This window comes from Bos javanicus, chromosome 15 (assembly GCF_032452875.1).
Source record: "Bos javanicus breed banteng chromosome 15, ARS-OSU_banteng_1.0, whole genome shotgun sequence".
Classification (NCBI taxonomy): domain Eukaryota; kingdom Metazoa; phylum Chordata; class Mammalia; order Artiodactyla; family Bovidae; genus Bos; species Bos javanicus.
The window spans coordinates 43,179,769-43,202,626 of record NC_083882.1 but is presented as its reverse complement, the minus strand read 5'-3'; the positions used below and the strand labels follow the sequence as shown (position 1 = coordinate 43,202,626).

At 43.6% G+C, this 22,858-nt stretch overlaps 1 protein-coding gene, 1 long non-coding RNA gene and 1 other non-coding gene across 6 annotated transcripts in view; 2 read left to right on the top strand and 1 right to left on the bottom strand.

The window, feature by feature from the left end:
• Positions 1 to 2,059, top strand: part of ZNF143 (zinc finger protein 143) — a 67,151-nt gene extending 65,092 nt beyond the window's left edge. For all 4 annotated transcript variants that reach the window (XM_061440828.1, XM_061440827.1, XM_061440829.1 and 1 more), the window contains 2 exons: positions 49 to 195; positions 1,052 to 2,059. In XM_061440828.1, coding sequence (XP_061296812.1) covers positions 49 to 195; positions 1,052 to 1,135 — 231 coding nt within the window. In that variant the 3' untranslated portion in view covers positions 1,136 to 2,059. The remainder of the gene's footprint in view (positions 1 to 48; positions 196 to 1,051) is intronic.
• Positions 2,060 to 8,531: 6,472 nt separating this feature from the next.
• LOC133227214 (U6 spliceosomal RNA) lies at positions 8,532 to 8,638 on the top strand. The gene has a single exon (XR_009729766.1). It is a non-coding gene; the product is annotated as a U6 spliceosomal RNA (small nuclear RNA).
• A 1,163-nt stretch (positions 8,639 to 9,801) lies between these two features.
• Positions 9,802 to 22,857, bottom strand: LOC133261960 (uncharacterized). Its single transcript, XR_009741182.1, has 2 exons — positions 22,711 to 22,857; positions 9,802 to 10,375 (listed from the first exon to the last, which is right to left on the bottom strand). It is a non-coding gene; the product is annotated as an uncharacterized LOC133261960 (long non-coding RNA).
• Between the last annotated feature and the right edge of the window lies 1 nt (position 22,858).

Below are 22,858 nucleotides of genomic sequence, written 5' to 3'. Positions count from 1 at the left end.
TTTAACCTATTTAAATCATAGTTTTAATTCTTCTGTGTATTTTTTAAGGTTGCAATTGTGGCTCAGGACTTGGCAGCATTCCACACTGCATCATCAGAAATGGGGCACCAACAGCATAGCCATCACTTAGTAACCACAGAAACCAGACCTTTGACCTTAGTGGCAACATCCAACGGCACCCAGATTGCGGTTCAGGTGAGTACAATGGCAGCTGTCCTCTGTCGACAGCAGTGCTGTTCAGCCCTCAGCCTTGTCACTGTGCTCTGATGCATGGCATTCACAGAAGCAGGCCACAGAATAATACGCAGTGCTTAGCTCCTTTAAGGAAATTGCCATGTTTGAAATAAACTCAAAGAGACTAAAACTTTGTTTGCTACTATCTTTGCGTGTTATAAGGGAATTTATAACAAGAAGTATAAAGCTCCTGGTATATACATCCCTGTGTGTACCTGACCAGCCATCTTTACTGTCAGAATAAAAGTTTTAATTAGGCAGGATTCCATAAAGCATTTAAGAATTATTCCTTGGAAATGAACCACCTGTAAACATAGACTCCCAAGTTAGTCCTCAAAAATGTCCCTGCACAACAGCTGTATGTTATGATGGGGAATGTCAGAAGACTATGAAGAATACAGTCTCTGGGAAGTCACTGCATTCAGAGAATCTAGAATATGAGGTGTAGATTACCTTTCCTTGGGAAGTTTGTTTTGTTTTAACATATTTACTTGGAAAGGGTTAGAATGCACTCAGGAAAATGCCAACTGTTGGTTTTAATTTAGTTTATGGGCATGAAGCTAAAGGCTCATGAAGCTCTCTATCTCCAACAGAAAAGATAAGCATCTTTTTGTTCCTTGCATGTGTGAAGATTTATCAAAATCCTGTATAAAGAAACTGCATTATTCTCCCCAGCAGGAATTTTTGTGTTTTGTGGATGAGCATTAGTACTTTAACAAGCCCAGGTGTTAGAATTATAGAGAGAAATTTTACTTCTGGGATATTATATTTCTTTGGCATTATCTTGACTGTGGCTTTGTGTATGTTCCTGTTTCAGCTTGGAGAACAGCCATCTCTGGAAGAAGCCATCAGAATAGCATCCAGGATCCAGCAAGGAGAAACGCCAGGGTTGGATGATTAATCCTCAGAACAATGGAGCAATAAAGCCAGAGAAGCCTTTCATCTTCAGGCAGCAGAGATCCATGAAGCCCGGGCCCAGGAAAATTAGAAATTTTCCATTCCCGAAACACTGTACACATTTTTATGCAAGAGTGGAGAACATTTTATTCTTGACACTTTTGTGTATATAACCCTTGGAATAGATTTCCTGAACTGATGTATTGTGTACAAGGAAGTATGAAATTAGGGCAATACAGTAATTTTTTATGTTACTCTTTTATCAGATTGCAAACTCCTAGAGTCTACGTGCAAGACCAGTGAAGTCTTACGGAGTCTTATGATGGATTTTTAACTTACTATAAAAAAAGTAAATAAAGGCTGTATTGAAAATGTCAAAGGTTCTATACGTCAAACAATCATAATTCCAAAAGCCATCATGGATAATAAAGGATGTAAAGCCTTCAGATATTTCCCTCAGCTAGTAGAGTGTCTGCAGTTTTTGTTCTACTGTATACTTGTCCATTTTTATTTGTATTAAATATCTCACGGTTTGAAGACTATTCATTACAGTTTTCCACCCCTGTTAAATTCCAGCTCTGCAAGCTGAAGTGCTAATTATATTAGCATTACATTGGATTATGTATAAAATTACAAAGTTTGGTTATTTAAAATTAAAAAGTTAAATCCAGTACTTCGGTTTTGTTAAAGATGATTTCCTGAGTGTTCAGTTTTTTTGTTACTGTTTCTTAAAAATAACGAACTATCAAAGCTTGACCACAGGCTGGAGCCCGGGATAATAGTGCTGTAATTGGAAATGGCTTTACTCTGAAAATTAGGTTAGTGGGTTGGTGTAAATTATTTATTTTTGCTTATGTACCTTTGTTTTAAAGCTTATTTACCCTAAAGTTTATTATTAATTTTGAATACAGCAATTTTTAAAATGTTACCTTTATATTTGTTTCATTAAATTGGTATGGGGTGGGGGGAAGAGTTGTAGAAAACACCACTAATGTAATTGGTTAAAATACAATATATATATATTGAGAGTATATTATGTATCAAGCACAGTAAGTACTTTTCCATACATATTTATCTGCTCATAACAGGAGTTTGTGAGATATATGAGATTTAATACCTCTGTACATGAGAAAGCTGAAGGTTCAAAGTTGTGTCTGCCCAGAACTTGGTGAGGCAAGGCAAGGACTTGAGAAGCCAGACTGACTCCCATGTCCAGGGTGTTTTTTTTCACCACACCACAACTGCCTCCAGATTATGTATATGAGCTTTGGTGATTTCTTTTTTTAAAATTTCTGGTGGCATGCCGAATCTCAGTTCTCTAAACAGGGATTGAACCCATGCCCGCTGCAGTAGAAGGGCAGAGTCTTAACCACTGGACCTTCAGGGAAGTCCCAAGCTTTGGTGGGGATTTATGATTGCCCAGTGACCTGATAAGCATCTGAAAAACCATCTCTAATGTTAGAAATTCAGTGTAGGGGCCACCAAGTTCCAAAAAAGGTGGGGGGAGAGTGTGTGAGGGTTGTCCTATAAGAATCACTTCTTTGCTGTTTTCACCATGCTTTGTTTGCCAGAGAGCTGAAACAGGGCTGTTTTTCATTTCAAGCTTTACAGTAAAAAGGAAAAAATGTTGTGCTGTTTTATTTAATATAAATGTTATCTTTGATCAGGTTCTTTGAAGTCTTTGCTAAGAAGGGTCATGACTTAGTCATTTGAAATGGGAAACCCGGCAGGGTTGGGCAGGGCGGATTGGCTGCTTCCCTTCAAAGCTCTTCAAAGATATATAACATTAGAAAAGTCTTAGTCACCCACAGTCTCAGTCTGCATTCTTGACAGAGACATTTAAATACACACAACTCCCAGCTGAGGCTCAGAAAGGGGTCAGCATGGGGCAGGGGCTGAGGTAGGGGTTGGATAGAGGAAGAACAGGATCTTGAACTGTGCTCCCGCCTTCCACTCTTCCTCTGGGGACTGGCTGCCAACCCAGAGCTGCTCTGCTGAACCCAGCTGGCTCTGCTGTGAACCAATACCCAAACCTCCCTAGGCTTTGCCTTTCACCTGCCTTTGTTTAGAATCGGTGTTCATCCCTCACCCCAGCTCCTCTGCCTGGTTTGGACAGAGCTGAGCTGGATGCTGCTGGTGGGCCTGATTGTCCCTCAGCTCAAAAGAAAACGCCTTCCTAATAGCACCAGAGAAGAGGGCAGGGGGTGTTGCTGGTTTGTCCCCTGACTTCCTGGGAAGGGAACTCAGGAGCATAGACAGTGTATTCCCCCAAGGGAAGACTCCAGCTGATGCACTGAGAGTTATGAGTAAAGCTGGTGTGGGGTTTCTTCTTAGCCCGCGAAAGTTGAAGAGTCCCCCCAAGATACTTGATGAAACTAGAGTACATCTTTTTTTTTCTTCCCCAGCTGCTCCACGAGTCTTGCAGAATCTTAGTTCTCCGACCGGGTATTGAACCCAGAGCCATGGCGTTGAAAGCACCAAGTACTACGCACTGGACCGCCAGGGAACTACCCCAGGGTACATCTTAGCAGATGTAGCTAGTTGGAGCATAACTCTTTGCAATATGATCCAGACGATGCTCAAGGCAAGCCTTTCAAGTCCAAGAAACCCTGCCCCCACCTCCCACTCTATCCCAGACACAATTTGAAGCCACTACAAAGAGAAAGTACGTTGGGTACAGTCTGCACTCCAATTTAGGAAATAGAAGGATTTGGCTTCCTTAATCCTCTACAGGTGGCAGCTACCCAGAGGGCCACACTTCTCCCTGTGCCCGCGCACTGCACCCCCAGGTCATTAGGGGCAAACTAATAGCCAGTCTCACATCCTGCCCTCCTGTATGGCAGCCCTGGGACTAGGGAACTTGGGAAACCATGCACTCAGGGCTGACATGGTCTGGATTCCATGTCTCATCCTGAGGAATTAACATCCCAGTGTTTCCTGGCTCAGACAAGTTGTAGACCGGTTGAGCAACAGTGGGTGGGGAGTGGGAGGGTGAAAGGAAAGGGGCGGAGCTGGAGTCTGTTGTCAGAAAGAAAGGAAAGGGAACAGGAGGGACAGGAGGCAAGGCTGCCTCAGCCCCTCCACTGTAAGCACTTCTACACTTAACTAGGTTTAAGTGTAAACTTCCTTCAGGGATGAGGGGGTCTTTCGAAGAATACTCCAGCCAAACACACTCTTTTCTTTGGCCTGAGGAACAGGGTGTGTGACTAGTACCGTTGAGGGCCCCGCGCTTGGGGCTGAATGCACTGTGGTTGCAGTCTTAAAATGCATAATCATTTTATCTCTGATTTTGTGTCAAGGGAAGTCTCATGGAACCAACAATGGAGCAGGCAGGCACGGCGGTGGAGGGAGCGGGGGTCCCTGGAGCCTGACCTTACACAGTCACATTCCCTACGGCCACCATGGATGGGTTCTCACTATCCCTCCCCTGCCTGGCAGGGGTCTGGTGCCAGTGCAGGATGGTGGGTGTTGGGGGCATGGTGGTGGCCATCCCCACCTACTGAGCTCATCCCAGCTCTGAGTTCTAATGATGCTTGGCAGTAGCCTATGTGCTGTGGGCTGGGGTGGCAGGCCTGTGGGAAGGGGAAGCTGGCAGCTTTTAGACCAAAGAGACCACCCCCTCAGGCACCCATGAGGTCCTATGCCCTGGAGGGCTCTTTCTCCAGGTTCTGTGCCAGGAGGATCCTCACCTCCTCCTTCCACTTTTCCAGACCTTAGCTCTTGTTTTTCTCTTCTAGCCACCTCAAGGTAACCTCCTGGAATTACACAAAATTCAAGTTGTATAATTTCAGTGATTCCAAATACAAGCTAAATACTTCATTTAAAATTGGTATTGCATAAAATGAAGAGTAAAATTGATACTAAAATTTTAAGTCTTTAATTTTTCTTTACTTAGGATGACATTAAGTAGCAAATAAAAAACACCATAACAAGTCATAAGAGAGTCTGTGAAAGAAGGAAAAAGTTTATGTATTATGCATCTGTGTATAAGAGGTGGAGGCTGAAATACACATAATAGAAAATTTACCAGTTTAAACATTTTTGAGTGTGCAGTTCATTAAGTACATTCACTCTGTTGTGTAAACATGACTACCATCTGCAAAACCTTTTTATCTTCCAAAACTGAAATTGTACCCATTAAAAACTCCCCCTCCCCACTCCCTCCAGCCCCTGGCAACCACCATTCTTTCTCTTTCAATGACTCTAGCTAAACTTGGTACTTCACAGAAATGCAATCACATGCTATTTGTCCTTCTGTGTCTGGCTTTATGTATACCTTCGATAGCCCTTTTCCTCCTGCTTTTTGACGAAGAGTCCCCATTATTTTCTTTTTCTTTTTACACTAAGCCCTGCAGATTATGTAGCCTGCCCTGCCTAGGAAAGCTCTTCAGTTCTCTTTTTGCTGTCACACAGGAGGTGTGACTCGTGTTTGGGGAATATATCATATGCTTCTACTTTTTAGGTTATGGGCTCCCATAGGGTAACTGGGAATTTCTACTTCCACAGGATTCTAGACATCCTGCAAAGCAGGTCACCTCTAGCTTCTAAACTCACCTGCCTTGAGAGACACAAAGAGTCCTCAATCCTTCATGCAGAAATTTCATATTGCTTATAGAACTCGGCTAAAATTGAAAGACAGAAGGCAAGTCTTGTGAGCATAAAGCATGCTCAAAAATCAGGATAATTGCATGAATAGTTAAGATGAAAATTAGCTGGCAAAAGTTTTTTCTTCTCACTTTTCTGCTTTTGAATGACAGAGAATAGCATTCTTGCTCTAATGTCAATCCTAAATTTCTCCTAGATTGCTTCCTTTCTGCAGTTTCCCTGGACACACAGGAGGCATCCAAAAACAAGACAGAGCACCTTCACTAATCTGTCCGGAAGGCCATCTGCGTAAGGAAGGATGTGGAAACACAGTTCTAATCTGAGTTTCAGACTCAGTCCCAGAGCCCTCTAGATAAATTCTGCAATTTCTAAGAAAAAAGGTAAAATCTCTGCTGCCACAAGGGAGTTGTCTTATCTTTTTAAATAGGGAACTTTTGCTCCAAGCAAGTGATGGCACTTTTGTGCCGATGAGGACGCTGGGAGGGCAGTAGGTCCAGATGGGAGCAGCTGTTATACTCACCAGACCTTTTACCCAGACAGAACTCATCAGCTAAGCAGTTTCCCCACTGTCTTAGAGCTTCTCTAACTAGTAAAGTAATGCTCAAAATTCCAAGCCAGGCTTCAGCAATACGTGAACCACGAACTTCCAGATGTTCAAGCTGGTTTTAGAAAAGGCAGAGGAACCAGAGATCAAATTGCCAACATCCACTGGATCATGGAAAAAGCAAGGGAGTTCCAGAAAAACATCTATTTCTGCTTTATTGACTATGCCAAAGCCTTTGACTGTGTGGATCACAATAAACTGTGGAAAATTCTGAAAGAGATGGAAATACCAGACCACCTGACATGCCTCTTGAGAAACCTGTACGCAGATCAGGAAGCAACAGTTAGAACTGGACATGGAACACCAGACTGGTTCCAAATAGGAAAAGGAGTACGTCAAGGCTGTATATTGTCACCCTGTTGATTTAACTTATATGCAGAGTACAGCATGAGAAATGCCGGACTGGAAGAAGCACAAGCTGGAATCAAGATTGCCAGGAGAAATATCACTAACCTCAGATATGCAGATGACACCACCCTTATGGCAGAAAAGTGAAGAGGAACTAAAAAGCCTCTTGATGAAAGTGAAAGAGGAGAGTGAAAGAGTTGGCTTAAAGCTCAACATTCAGAAAATGAAGATCATGGCATCTGGTTCCATCACTTCATGGGAAATAGATGGGGAAACAGTGGAAACAGGTCAGACTTTATGTTTTGGGGCTCCAAAATCACTGCAGATGGTGACTGCAGTCATGAAATTAAAAGACGCTTACTCCTTGGAAGGAAAATTATGACAAACCTAGATAGCATATTCAAAAGCAGAGACATTACTTTACCAACAAAGGTCCATCTAGTCTAGGCTATGGTTTTTCCAGTGGTCATGTATGGATGTGAGAGTTGGACTGTGAAGAAAGCTGAGCACCGAAGAATTGATGCTTTTGAACTGTGGTGTTGGAGAAGACTCTTGAGAGTCCCTTGGACTGCAAGGAGATCCAACCAATCCATTCTAAAGGAGATCAGTCCTGGGTCATTGGAAGGGCTGATGCTAAAGCTGAAACTCCAGTACTTTGGCCACCTCATGAGAAGAGTTGACTCATTGGAAAAGACTCTGATGCTGGGAGGGATTGGGGGCATGAGGAGAAGGGGACGACAGAGGATGAGATGGTTGGATGGCATCACTAACTCAATGGACGTGAGTTTGAGTGAACTCCGGGAGTTGGTGATGGACAGGGAGGCCTGGTGTGCTGCAATTCATGGGGTTGCAAAGAGTCGGACACAACTGAGCGACTGAACTGAACATTCTGAAATTACAGAATATTCTTTGAATCAGAAAATCAGGAACAACAGAAAAGTGGACCATTTTTGGTGTGCAAAGGTGAAGCTGGTGAAACCTTGTGGGTGTATTAAAGTCAAAAAGAAAGCAGTTAGCTAAGAGATGAAAGGCTCTGGTGAGCCTTGGGGTCAGCCACCAGCAGGAGGCACTAAGTAGGTTAAGGGAGCAGTTGTCAGCTACACACGACTTCACCACTTCCTTCTGGAAGGAATCAACCGGCTGTGGCTGGATGAGGTCAGTCTTTAATCTCAAAGGAAGTCATTTCATGCTAGGAGAAAATAGGGTTAGTGATAGGAAGAGAAGAACCCTGACTGCCCCCTCAGGTCATGGCGTTTGACATTAGGACAGGGGTCCCCAACTTCAGGGCTATGGACCGCTATGTCCTTTCAGATCAGTGGTGGCATTAGATTAGAAATAAAGTGCACAATAAATGTAATTCTCCTGAATCATCTAGAAACCACCCGTACCCCACCCAGGTCTGTGGAAAAATTGTCTTCTGTGAAACTGGTCCCTGGTGCCAAAAATGTTGGGGACCACTGCATTAGAAGGAAATGCCCACACCAGACTTAGGAGACTAGCTTTGTCTCTTGGCTCAGTCTCACAATCACTTCTGGCTTTGTAACCAGTGTTGACCAAGGAAATACTTCTAAGCACATCTGAGATTTAGTCCTGATGCCAGTTGCAATTCTTATGACTAGAAGGTGCTGAGGACTAAATATTGTTTTCAAGCCTGCACTTACAGGGCAAATCTCTGCCAGGCCTACTGGGTCCCAAGTACTAGTCACTTACTCTACCAATGTTCAACACTCCTCAGCTCAGTCCTAATTAATGTAAGGGCAGGTCATTGGCAGTATTTATTAGTGGCATCCTGCATCCCTGCATGGGCTTCCCTGGTGGCTCAGCAGTAAAGAATCTGCTTGCAGTGCTTGCTTTGGCAGCACATATACTAAAATTGGAATGATACAGAGAAAATTAGCATGGCCCCTGTGCAAGGATGACAAGAAAATTCGTGAAGAATTCCATATTTTTTCAGGATGTGGAATACATGTACACCCATGGCTGATTCATGTCAATGTATGGCAAAAACCACTACAATATTGTAAAGTAATTAGCCTCCAATTAAAATAAATAAGCAAATTAAAAAAAAAGAGAGAATCTGCATGCAATACAGGAGGCCACTTGTAATGCAAGAGACGCAGATCCGATCTCTGGGTTGTGAAGATCCCCTAAAGAAGGAAATGGCTGCCCACTCCAGTATTCTTGCCTGGAGAATCCCATGGACAGAGAAGCCTGGCAGGCTACAGTTCATGGGGTTGCAAAGAGTCAGACACGACAGCAACTAAACCACCACCACCACTATCACTCTGCAGGCTCGGGGTAAGGTCTACAGGGCCACTTTCCTCCATCTTCACAGAAAAAGCCACTTGCTCACTCAAAGGCAGACCCCAGTTCAGGGCCCCAGAGTCAACCATGACTGGATGCAATAGGGTGCTGAAGCCCCCACCCAACGTCCTTAGGAACCATTGGGATGAATGCCCTTTCCTGCCTGGATTTGAGTCTAACAAGTAGGCTCTGACTGGGGGCTTCCCTGATGGTCCAGTGGCTAAGACTTTGCAGGGGGCCTGGGTTCGATCCCTGATTAGGGAACTAGACCCCACATGCCATAACTAAGAGTTCAAATGCTGCAACTAAAGATCTTGCATACCACCACTAAAAATATCCCACACTCGGCATAGACAAATAAACATATAGGCTCTAACCTTGTTGCCAGGGTTTGCAGATGCTACTACTCTGGAGATATTTTAAAAAGTGTTTTTTAAAAAAACAAAACCTGTTGCCTTTAACTACCTTCTTTGGCTATCTTTCTTCCTTTTTCTTCCTTACTGGGTATCAGAAGAAAAGGAGGAGCTTACTCATACTGTACATGCAGTGACTAAGATTTACTCATTCAGAGGAAGAAGAGCCTGTTTCTAGCTCCACCTCTGAAACTAGGAAGTTAGAACTTAGCACTCAATCCCTAGGAAAATTTTTCAAGCTTTCCTAAATGACCCTTCAATCAGTGACAAACCAAGACTAAATTATAAACTAGTTTTAAGCATATAGCTGTGTGAATGTATGGTCTTCAACTGGATGTGAAAGTATGAATGATCCTCATAAATCTAAAGTTGAGCAAAAGAAGCTGGATGCAAGAGTATAGACCAAACTATTCTCTTTATTTGAAGTCAGGACACTGACTACCTCTGCTAGGGAGTGGGGCTGAGGATGAGAAGAGAGCCAAGAGGGGAGTCGAAGAGCCAGCTTCAGGGGCATGTGTATAGGGCCCTGTGCTTTGAAAGACCCCACAGTTGACTTCAAGCTCTGCGGTCACCATCTTAAAGTTCTTAATAAAACTGGAACATTGCATCTTCATTTCTCTTTGGGCCCTGTAAATTATATAACTGCTTCTGGGTATTGGTGATGTTTTCTTTATTTTTTTATAATTTTATGTGTTTATTTTATTTTAGCTATTTTTGGCTGCACTGTGTCTTCATCGCTGCGTGAGTTTTCTCTAGGTGCGGCAAGCAGGGGCTACTCTCTGTTGTGGTGCACGGGCTTCTCACTGCAGTGGCTTCTCTCGTTGCGGAGCGTAGGCTCTAGAGCCCAGCCTCAGTAGTTGTGGTGCACGAGCTTATTTGCTCTGTGTCATGTGGGATCTTCTTGGACCAAGGATTGAACCCTTGTTCCCTGCATTGCAAGGTGGATTCATGACCTTACACACTTTTATTGCTAAATAAGAAAAAATAAAATTTCATTAACAAAGCAGATGATATAGGAAATTAGAAGAGGAAAAAAGTCACAGCAAAGCAAAATTTAAAGAAAGCAAAAGGAAGAAATTAATAAAGATAAAAGCAAAATGAATTATTTCAATAGCAGAAAAGCAATTGATTGATAAATCTAAAATCTAGTTCTTTGAGGTTGCTGCTGCTGCTGCTAAGTCACTTTAGTCGTGTCCGACTCTGTACGACTCCATAGACGTCAGCCCACCAGGCTCCCCCGCCCTTGGGATTCTCCAGGCAAGAACACTGGAGTGGGCCGCCATTTCCTTCTCCAACGCAGGAAAGTGAAAAGTGAAAGTGAAAGTGAAGTCGTGTCTCTTAGCGACCCCATGGACTGCAGCCCACCAGGTTCCCACCAGGAACCCACCAGGCTCCTCCTCCTTGCATGGGATTCTCCAGGCAAGAGTACTGGAGTGGGGTGCCATTGCCTTCTCCGAGGTTGGAGGAAAGCAAACAATAAAACTGATAAACCACTAGCTAACATGATGAAAAAAGACTAAATAGGGAATTCCCTGGTGGTCCAGTGGTTAGGACTCTGTGCTTTCACTGTCAAGGGCTCAGGTTCAATTCCTGGTTGGGGAGCTAAGATTCCACAAGCCTTGTGGCACAGCAGAAAAAAAACACAACAAAACATAAAAATACAAATTAGGAATGAGAAAGGGCTTATAAGCATGGGTAAGAGGAAATAATGAGAAATACAAGTGAAAACTTGGCCCTATTACAATTTAAAATCTGAAAGAAATGGATAATACTCAAGGAAATATAAATTACCAACAGGGACTCAGAGATGGTAGAAAATCTAAATACACAAATAACCATGGACAGAAGCTGTCAAAAGCTATACCTCAAAGAAAAGTGCTGAACCCAGACACATTAATGAGCAACTTCTTTCAAATTTTCACAGAATCAACCATTCTTATACTATTAAAGCTGTTGGAAAGCAGAGAAAGAAGCAAACATTCCACTATTTTGTGAAGCCAAAATCTTATAGAGATTGTACGACATAAAAACTATGGCTCAGTTCCATTTATAAAAATAGATGCAAAATGCCTAAATGAACATAATTTTGCAGTATACTTTGAAAGCAGCTTGACTATAGTTTATTTCAGGAAGGATAGAGTGGCATAATAGAAGGAAATCCATTAATTTAATTCACCACATACATAATTAAAAACAGAAAAAAAGACTAAGAGAAATGCTAAAAAGGGGGTATAATGGAATATTCACTCCTCAAATATTCTGATGAAAGAATACTTCTCTAATATGGTAGATATAAATCAAGTCCACATGTACATATATACACATCTTATCACCCAATATTATTCAGTTCAGTTCAGTCACTCAGTCATGTCTGACTCTTTGTGATCCCATAGACTGCAGCACACCAGGCCTCCCTGTCCATCACCAACTCCCAGAGTCCACCCAAAACCCATGTCCATTGAGCCACTGAGGCCATCCACCCATCTCATCCTCTGTTGTCCCTTTCTCCTTCTGCCCTCAATCTTTCCCAGCATCAGGGTCTTTTCAAATGAGTCAGTTCTTCGAATCAGGTAGCCAAAGTATTCAAGTTTCAGCTTCAACATCAGTCCTTCCAATGAACACCCAGGACTGATCTGCTTTAGGATGGACTGGTTGGATCTCCTTGCAGTCCAAGGGACTCTCAAGAGTCTTCTCCAACACCACAGTTCAAAAGCATCAATTCTTCGGCACTCAGCCTTCTTCACAGTCCAACTCTCACATCCATACATGACCACAGGAAAAACCATAGCCTTGACTAGACGGACCTTTGTGGACAAAGTAATGTATCTGCTTTTTAATATGCTGTCTAGGTTGGTCATAACTTTCCTTTCAAGGAGTAAGTGTCTTTTAATTTCATGGCTGCAGTTACCATCTGCAGTGATTTTGGAGCCCAAAAAAATAAACTCAGCCACTGTTTCCACTGTTTCCCCATCTATTTGGCATGAAGTGATGGGACGAGATGCCATGATCTTAGTTTTCTGAATGTTGAGCTTTTTTTAAAAATTTTTATTTTATTTTTTAACTTTACAATATTGTATTGGTTTTGCCATATATCAACATGAATCCACCATCCTGAACCCTCCTCCCTCCTCCCTCCCCATACCATCCCTCTGGGTCGTCCCAGTGCACCAGCCCCAAGCATCCAGTATCCGCATCGAACCTGGACTGGCGACTTGTTTCATATATGATATTATACATGTTTCAATACCATTCTCCCAAATCATCCCACCCTCTCCCTCTCCCACAGAGTCCAAAAGACTGTTCTATACATCAGTGTCTCTTTTGCTGTCTCGTATACAGGGTTATTGTTACCATCTTTCTAAATTCCATATATATGCGTTAGTATACTGTATTGGTGTTCTTCTTTCTGGCTTACTTCACTCTGTATAATAGGCTCCAGTTTCATCCACCTCATTAGAACTGATTCAAATGTATTCTGAATGTTGAGCTTTAAGCCAACTTTTTCACTCTCCTCTTTCACTTTCATCAAGAGGCTCTTTAGTTCTTCTTCACTTTCTGCCATAAGGGTGGTATCATCTGCATATCTGAGGTTATTGATATTTCTCCAGGCAATCTTGATTCCAGCTTGTGCTTCCTCCAGCCCAGCATTTCTCATGATGTACTCTGCAAGTACATATAAGTTAAATGAGTAGGGTGACAATATACAGGCTTGACATACTCCTTTTCCTATTTGGAACTAGTCTGTTATTCCATGTCCAGTTCCAACTGTTGCTTCTTGACCTGCATACAGGTTTCTCAAGAGGCAGGTCAGGTAGTCTGGTATTCCCATCTCTTTCAGAGAAAGAGAAAGCCTTCCTCAGCGATCAATGCAAAGAAATAGAGGAAAACAACAGAATGGGAAAGACTACAGAGCTCTTCAAGAAAATTAGAAATACCAAGGGAATATTTCATGCAAAGATGGGCTCAATAAAGGACAGAAATGGTATGGACCTAACAGAAGCAGAAGATATTAAGAAGAGGTGGCAAGAATACACAGAACTGTACAAAAAAAATCTTCACGATCCAGATAATCACAATGGTGTGATCACTCACACTCACCTAGAGCCAGACATCCTGGAATGTGAAGTCAAGTGGGCCTTAGGAAGCATCACTACGAACAAAGCTAGTGGAGATGATGGAATTCCAGTTGAGCTATTTAAAATCCTGAAAGATGATGCTGTGAAAGTGTTGCACTCAATATGCCAGCAAATTTGGAAAACTCAGCAATGGCCACAGGACTGGAAAAGCATAGAACATAGTTTGAGTATTTATTTCATCCTTGCCATATTTCTCTGCTCTTGTTGTTTCTAACTACTGGTTGATAAACATACAGACAGACATACAGAGCCCTGGAAAGTTAGCACAGCTTAGTCGTGGTGGGTGGGAGTGGGGACAGGCATCAAACACAAGACTTGGCTGCTTCAGAAATCTTTGACGGCAAACCTGCTTTGTCCGCAAAACGGGTGATACAGTCAGAAGTGGCAGGAGCATGTGTGAGCTATCCTATGCCCCAAACTGAGTTTCTGGATCAGTTAAATTCTGAAGCTGGTTACTAGGGACAAAGTCTTTTACTCTGCACTTAGAAGTGAGCCTGTAATAAATCAAGAGCGATCCTGGAAGCCCCTTCCTTATCAGCACTCACCATGGACGACAGGCAGAACACAGAGCTGCTTGTCTGAGACCGGCCGGAAGACCAGTCCAAATGAAATAACCAGGCTGAGAGAACCGGAGCACACGCTCCTATTCCAAGAGCAAAGCCAGAGAAGGGAGAACGGGACATGAGAAAATGGAAGGAGGGCTGGGGCATCAGTGACCAGAAAGAGTGGAGAGCTACAGGATGTCAGAAAAAGCAGGGTATGGTTCTCCAGGACCTCTGCCATATTCCACTTGCCCCATCCTGTTTTAGAGCAATGTTACAGCTTCTCTCTTGTCTCTCTCTTTAGTTGGTACCCAGGCATTTTGGAAGTGAGATTTTTTGATAAATTTGTATATTTCTCCGTATGGTTAATATATTTACTGTAGGCTAATTTTTTTTAATAGAATCATTATATAGTTTTGCAACCTTTTTAAAAATTATATCTTAGATATCTTTTCATTTGTGTATATAGCTCTATCTCATCATTTGGCAAACTGTGGTTACTTAATATTTAATGGACATTCAGGTGGCTTCCAATTTTTGGTATTATATGCCATACCTAGAACACAATTCTCCAGATCTCCATTTGGCTTATTCCCTCACTTAATTCAGACTCCTGCTCAAATGTCACTTCCTCGAAAGGCCTTCCTAGATCACCCTATTAAAATATCACCTCCCCCCAACCCTCTGGGGCTTCCCTGGTGACTCAGAGGGTAAAGAATCTACCTGCAATGCTGGAGACCTGGGTTCGGAGCCTGGCGAGCTACAGTCCATGGGGTTGCAAAAGAGTTGGACACAACTTAGCGACTAAACAACAAACATTCTTTTACATATTTTTGCAGACCTGTACCATGGACAGAGGAGCCTGGTGGGCTGCCGTCTATGGGGTCGCACAGAGTCAGACATGACTGAAGCGACCTAGCAGCAGCAGCAGCAGCAGCAGTAGCAGCAGAAAGGTTTAGTAGCATTGCTGAGTCAAAGATGATCAATATTTAAATTGCAGAAGAAACAGTCAAAATGATCTTTTAAAATGGTACCAATTTATACCCACCCCCATAGTGGACAGGAATGCGTTTCTCCAAACCCTTAGCAACACACCATAGTATTAATCTTTGCAATTTTTCCTCTTGAATTTAGAATTTAAAATACATGTGGGTTTTATGGTATAACAAAAAGGCAGAGGTGCCAAGTATGACTGTCTTTGACACCCATGACCCCCACCGCGTCCTGCTACCCAAACCCTAGCAGCACACTGCCCATGGTGGGATCCTGTGACCCTGTCTTCAGCAAGTCTCCCAGTTAGTTCTCACCCTCACCTTACCCAATCCAGCTTGTTTGAAGGTTCTAGCAAAGGAGTGCAGCTATTCCAATACCCTTTCCGACGAGCTTGATCTTGCAGCTTGAGGAGGGACACACGTGAAGGGGTGATGCAGGAAGGGGACACTGGTCTAGCCAGCCAGATTAGCTGAGTCAACCCTGGTGATTAATGGGATGATAGATGTCACAGCCAGATCGCCCTCACACGCGAAAGAGCGAGTCTTGAAGTCAGTAGTGACACAGTCTCAGTTATACCATCTGTATGACTATGTGATATAGGCATTTAACCTAGTTGGATTTCATTTTCTTTCATTTTTTTCATTTTCTTCATTTGTAAAAACATGAATTAAAATACCTCGGAGCATTCCTATAAAGATTAGATAAATATGGAAAGCATCTGGCTTAGTGCCTGCCATATACAGCCAGCACTATAGCCTTCCCAGCTCCCTCCAAAGCACCCCAGCTTTTTTGTGGCCCTTAGGATATTTCTCATACCCTGACTCGTCTAAAGGTAAGGGGCAGTAGGTAGGATATGGATCATGCTTGAACAAGGCACACACCCAATAGAAGATGCCAGGTAGAGTTGATTTCTGCATTCAGGAACTAATTCACCCTCATGGGTATTTTTTTTCCATGTACATATTTATGCCCACCAATCAGCTGATCGTACCTAGTACTACTGGGTACTCTCCACCCAGTTAGCTCCTGGATGAGCTCATCTCTCAATCCAGTCTGAGCTGGATTTTTACAGAACTTTAAAACTGACTCACCACTGAATCATTAAAACATAGCAATACCCAAACACACCCCTGTTGCCACACAAAAGACCAGCAAGGGGTGTCTGCCTCATCTCCTTTCCCTCTCCTACTGAGACAGGGCCCCTTGTTTCACTGGAGAGGTGTCATCACATCTTTTGTGCTGCAGTAATCTGAACAAAGCTGGTTCAGCTAATCACAGTGTGGCCGCAGAGACTGGCAGTCCTGTAGTCCTCCAGATCATTTCCTGTGTGTGTCACTAACCCAGGAGGAGAGGCAATCAATCAATTACCCGACTGTGTATTTAGCACTGCTGTTCTGTTGGTCACTCGCTCATGACTCCTCCTGTTTATAAATAGATTCCTGTGACGTGACCTTTTCAGTTACTGAAACTCATTAAGAATTTAGAGAAAAGCAGCTCTTTGCAAGTATTAACAATACTGGAGAAAATGGGACTACTTAGTTCCATTCCTCTAAAAAGGAATTTTAAAATAGCAAATAGGAAGCATGATGTTTTGGCTGCCTCACAGAGCTATAATTTTAAATGTTGGTTGAGAACTCCTCTCTTACCTAGGAATGCTATGTCCAGTGGCCAGTACTGTCTCGGGAAAAGTCTTAAAGTTAGCATTATTGCCACAGGCCTTACTGAGTGCAGTGGACTATCAAGCCTTTGAAGGCCAGAGGGGCTATGTAAAGGCTTAGGTGACTGCGAGTAGGCCTGAAGGCTTCTCTCACTAACACAACTGGTTATAGCAGAGGTTTTGTGTATGTACACACACAGTGGTTTTTTTTCCCTTTTTGTTCTGGCCGTGCTGCAAGGCATGTGGGATTTTAGTTCCCCGGTCAAGGATTGTGCCTCCTGTAGTGGAAGCTTGGAGTCTTAACCACTGGACCACCAGGGAATTCCCCAGATACAACTTTTAAGTACCCTAGCACGGTCTTTCAGTGTTGAAATCCCCAAAGATAAACTGAATGAGAATTTTAGATCCTCAAACTTTTTGTACATAATCTATATAATTGATACAATTGTATGTAATGGAATCTGCTGTTGATCTTACATAAATGTAAGAAGGATAAATGGAAAGAGTATGTTGGTAATCCTTAAAGATTAATTAGGCATGAAAATAAAGTACGTTCATTCCATTAAAATACAAGCTTTCAACTGGTCACTCTTTCCTAGCTATACTTTTCAAGTTCTTATCAATACTATCTCTGTTCTGATTTGATCATCCTCACTGGCTATACACAGACTTAACTGTTTATTCACATTGCGTGTTTAGTCGCTCAGTCATGTCTGACTCTTTCTGACCCCATGGACTGTAGCCTGGCAGGTTTCTCTGTCCATGGGGATTCTCCGGGTAAGAATACTTGAGTGCGTTGCCATGCCCAGGTTGCGCCAGGGGACCTTCCCAACCCAGGGATCGAACCCAGGTCGCCAACATTGCACACGGATTCGTTACCCTCTGAGCCACCAGGGAGTCCTAAGTTTCATGTTAGGCAAACTTGTTTTGAGGACACCAGGAATCACAGGCTGCATTTACTGATTAAAGCCATTAACAAGTATGATTATTCTCAAATATCACTGCTGTGAATAAGGACTTTCCTGGCAGCCCAGTAGTTAAGACCTTGCCTTCCAAGGCAGGGGGCACAGATTCAGTCCCCAGCTGGGGAGCTAAGATCCCACATACCTCATGGCCAAAACGTCAAACAGAAAAACAGAAGCAATATTGTAACAAAGCCAATGAAGAGAATAAAAAATGGTCCACATAAAAAAAAACTCTAAAAAAAATTGCTATACTTAAAAGTACACACAAGATTTATTGAACACTATTTGTAAGGCACAATGCTAGTCTCCCATTTAATCTATTGAACAACTAAGGGGGAACTGGATTTGATTATTCTGTATCAGAGTGAGCTGATGAACACACAGTGAAATGGTCAATGTCATCCATCAGAGGGTATTAAGGCAAGCGACAAAGTACAGAAATCTAAACTACACCTGAGAAGTAAAATGCAAGCAGTGGTAGGGTTACCACATTCCAGCCTGAGAACTGGATTCTGGAGCCAAATGGCAGTTGGTAACAGTTAAGAGCTGGGCTGAAGTGAGGTGAGCTTTGATTAGAGAACCAGTGGAAGAGGATCGGTAAAGACACCAGGAAGATGAAGAAAAACAGTTGAATTTTTCAAGCATATTATTTGGTTTTTAAGTGAAAAACAGATTTGACCAACATGACTTAAAAAAAAATTAGATATCTATTAGAGTAGGCTTATCTTTAGAAAAAGTTATTTCTCCAGAATAAAAAGCATAAGCTAGAAAGGATTCAGCTGTGGGTAAAAGCAGGCTAGTCTTGAGAAACACTCCTAGAAGCCTTACATCACTGTGAAAAATTAGTTCCTAGTTCTCAAGGACCTTTCATTCAAAAGTTCATGGCTTATGTTTACGAGAATACGCACATATATTTATGTGCTGTATAAAAAGTATTTGAGAAGGTGATTTAGGACTCTCAATTATAAATTTTCAGGGCAGAAGACTTATTTTGCTGCTAGGACAAGTGAATGGGCCAACAGCGGAATGAAAGTCTTTACTTGGTAAATCATCATTGTTAAAGGAGAGAAACAGGTTAAGTTTGTTCTCCCAGAGCGTGATTTTTACTCAGTTATTACAACATTATCACAAAAGCTGCCTAGTAACATTAGTTAAAAACAACACAGGGTAGGGAAAGAGCAGGAAATTTGAATTAGATATGCCCCGGGGCAGGTGGGCGTAACCCCTTCTCTCAGTACAGTGAGTGCTGTACTCTGAAGAGCGTGAAATTTAAAAAATCGGAACAATCGTTCAGAATTTCAGTTAGGATATTGCTGCAGTTAAGCCCATAACGCTGTGCCGTGTTCTCAGCCGCAGGAGGCAGGGCCTGGATTTCTTACTCATTTGGGCACTTTTGTTGTTTAAAGAACACTACATTTTAATTATTCCGGAAACATTTATTAAGCACCTTCTTTGGAGCCAAGGCACACTGCTGTTTTCTGCAGCTCTAAAGATAAATAAAACTTGATCTCAGCCCTGGTTGGGAGAGAAGCCAGACAAGTAAACAAAGGGTGTTACATAGTCCACGCAGGGTGTGGTGAAAAGTCTGGAGCAGGGAACATCTATTTTACATGGAAGTGGAGAAAGTCAAAGGATTCTTGCCCTGAGTATCACTTTTAATGATACTTAAAAAAAATTTTTTTTCGTCTTTCCCCCAGTCAATCTATACATCTGGTGGGAATTTACCTCTCCTGTTCTGTGTGAGGACCTGGGTGTGAACCAAGAAATCTTCCCTTCCCATTGGGAATCCACACCCTTTTTGCCCCAGCTGATTTTAAGAATATCCCAGTTTAGGGAAGCAGAGAGGTGGCAAGGTTAAGAGTTGACAAACAAAGAGTATTAGAAGAGTTTTCACCTCCAGGAAGGGGACTTCGGCAGGGGGTTGCGAGGTTAAGTGGGAGACTTCTGTATCATTTGAACTAATAATATTGAGAGATAAAATAAACCAATAAATATGTAAGTAAGGGTCCTATTATCACTCAGAAGATACTGAGCACCTAAGCCGTATCATTTACTTTGCTGACAAACGTCCATATAATCAAAGCTATTGTTTTTCCAGTAGTCATGTATGGATGTGAGAGTTGGACCGTAAAGAAAGCTGAGCACCAAAGAATTGATGTTTTTGAACTATGTCATTGGAGGAGACTTTTGAGTCCCTTGGGCTGCAAGGAGATCCAACCATCCATCCTAAAGGAAATCAGTCATGAATATTCATTGGAAGGACTGATGCTGAAGCTGAAGCTCCAATTTGGCTACCTGACGGGAAGAACTGACTCATTGGAAAAGACCCTGATGCTGGGAAAAATTGAAGACAGGAGGAGATGGGGATGACAGAGGAGGAGACGGGGATGACAGAGGATGAGATGATCAGATGGCATCACCAATTCGACGGACGTGAGTTTGAGCAAGCTCTGGGAGTTGGTGATGGACAGGGAAGCCTGGCATGCTGCAGTCCATGGGGTCGCAAATAGTTGGACACGACCGAGTGACTGAACTGAACTGAAGCCATATCAGAATACTGCAATAAACAAAAGGAAAGGTCCTTATACTCAAGGACCTCATTTTCTAGAACGGAATAGTAGTTAACCTCTGAGATAGATAAAAGCCTGTCAAGGAAATGAAGCAGGATGTTGTGAAAGAGTGAAGGGGGTGGGAGGCAGCATGATTTTGCATACATAGAAACAGCAGATATAGAATTCTTTATATAGGAGAAGTGTGGGGCAAAAAATTAGGGGGCAGGGGTGTTTAGGAAGCACACTGCTTTACATACAACTCATGTTACAGATCAACAAAGAGTAGAAGTTTTACAGAGTTATTTTTATTTATACTTCACATGAAATTTAGAAAATGTCAACTATCCATATCAAAGAATTTCTATTTCTCACTAGGAGGGAAGAGGTGTTGGAGTGCTGAATCACTTCAGGCATGTCCAGCTCTTTGCGGCCCCATGGACTGTAGCCCACCAGGCTCCTCTGTCCGTGGAATTCTCCAGGCAAGAATACTGGAGTGGGTTGCCATTGCGGAGGGTGCTAAAAACCACTCCTTGGCTTTTCAGAGAATGGCACTCCTTGGAACATACAAAATAGTAGAGTTCCTGTCTTCCGAGCTTAAAATTAAGTTTGGATTAACACACACAAGAAATATCAGCAAATATTTGGAGAAAATGACTGTTTACTCTTCACTGCATCTTCAGTTATGTAATCTCAGGGAATTTCCCATGTGATAAATACTAAGATGTGTTTCCATTACTAAAAATCCAGCTTAAATTTTAACTTTTGAAAAGTGTTAGAACAGCATATATGGTCAAGTGTTAATATTCATGAAGTGCCACAAGCCCATGAAAACTGTCCAGTGATATGAATCAAAACAACAAAATTAGATCAACAAACATTAAGTACCCAGAGAGTCCCTTGGACTGCAAGGAGATCCAACCAGTCCATTCTGAAGATCAGCCCTGGGATTTCTTTGTAAGGAATGATGCTAAAGCTGAAACTCCAGTACTTTGGCCACCTCATGCGAAGAGCTGACTCATTGGAAAAGACTCTGATGCTGGGAGGGATTGGGGGTAGGAGGAGAAGGGGACGACAGAGGATGAGATGGCTGGATGGCATCACTGACTCGATGGACGTGAGTCTGAGTGAACTCCGGGAGTTGGTGATGGACAGGGAGGCCTGGCGTGCTGCGATTCACCGGGTCGCAAAGAGTCGGACACGACTGAGCGACTGATCTGATCCGATCTGATCTGATCTGATGTCCAGAATTCTCAGTGTACTGTAATCCACTGCCAGTGAGAACATAATTTTTTTTTTTCTGGAGAGCAATTGGGCAGTTTATATACTTTGACACAGTAATTCCTACTTCTTTGAATGTATCCTAAAGAATAAAAAACAAAACGGAGAAAACAACACGAGAAGGAAGAGGATTCATTAGGGTGTTAGAACTGAAAAAATTGTCAGAAACTTCTGTTTTCGACAATAACAGAGGGATAAATCACAATTTGACAGGAGTACTAGGGAAATTTTTTCTCAAGTTGCTTTGAAGTTTGCAGCAAGCTAAGCCGATCTGTTTTGCCAACACTTGCCCACGTGCTGGCAAACAAATATAAACACCGTGGCCGCGTGGTGGGCACTTGGTTTTGTGCTTAAGGCCGAGTGTGGAGCTGCATTATTTACGGTAAACGAGTTGGGGGTGGGGTGGGGGGGAACGGAGATGGCAAAGACCACGATCTGGGGGCGTTCTGCATACACCCCGGCCCATAACAGCCTCTCTGGAGGGAAACAGAGGCTCAGAGACAGCCCTTCAGCCAGGGACCTCGCCTGAGAACTCGAGTCTCCTCCTTCTGACTTTCAGTCAGTTCAGTCGCTCAGTCGTGTCCATCTCCTCCGACTTTGGTGTCAGCCTAACCCATTTGCACACACTTCGGTCCAGAGGCCGGAGTTACCATTCCCGGCTCAGACCACGACTCGGGAACCTAACTCCCCTCAGCCACGCCCATGCGCCCCAGGGGCCGGAACCAAAGGGATGCGGGACGTTAAGGTCAGTCTCCCTCGGGAGTAACCAAGGGCCACATCGGCCTCCTGCTCGCCCCGACCCGCAGGGACTCGGAGGCGCTCTCCAGCCGCCAGTCCAGCTCCACCTCCGAGAAGTCGGAAGGGCCCCGAGGCTGTAGTGTGCGGGTTGGCGCTCGGCTCGGCTGAGTTCAGCCCTCAACCATCGCCCCTCCCAGAGGGCCGCCTAGGGTCTCCTGCCCGGCCCAGTCCGGGAGGCACCAGACCCAGCTCCCAAGCATCCCGCTCGCTCATAGGCCCGAGGCGCCGCGCCCGCCCTGGCCAGGCCCGGCGCCGAGAGGGAGGGGCGGAGCCAGCGAGTTCGCGCCAAAATCGCGTAGCCGATCCCTCCCCAGCGGACTACGTCGCGCCCTCCATTTTTTTCAAACCCTAGGCTGGGTGGAGATTGGCGGACTGGGCACTCACGTGGTTAACGGTCGCGGGAAGCCGCGGAACCCGAACCTGCGGCTGGACCTGCGGAGACCCCAAACTCGGCGCCCGGGCCGCCCCGCCTCTGCCGGACAGCCCGCGCTGCCGCCTGCCCCGCCGGCCGCCGCCCAGAGCGTTCCGGAGC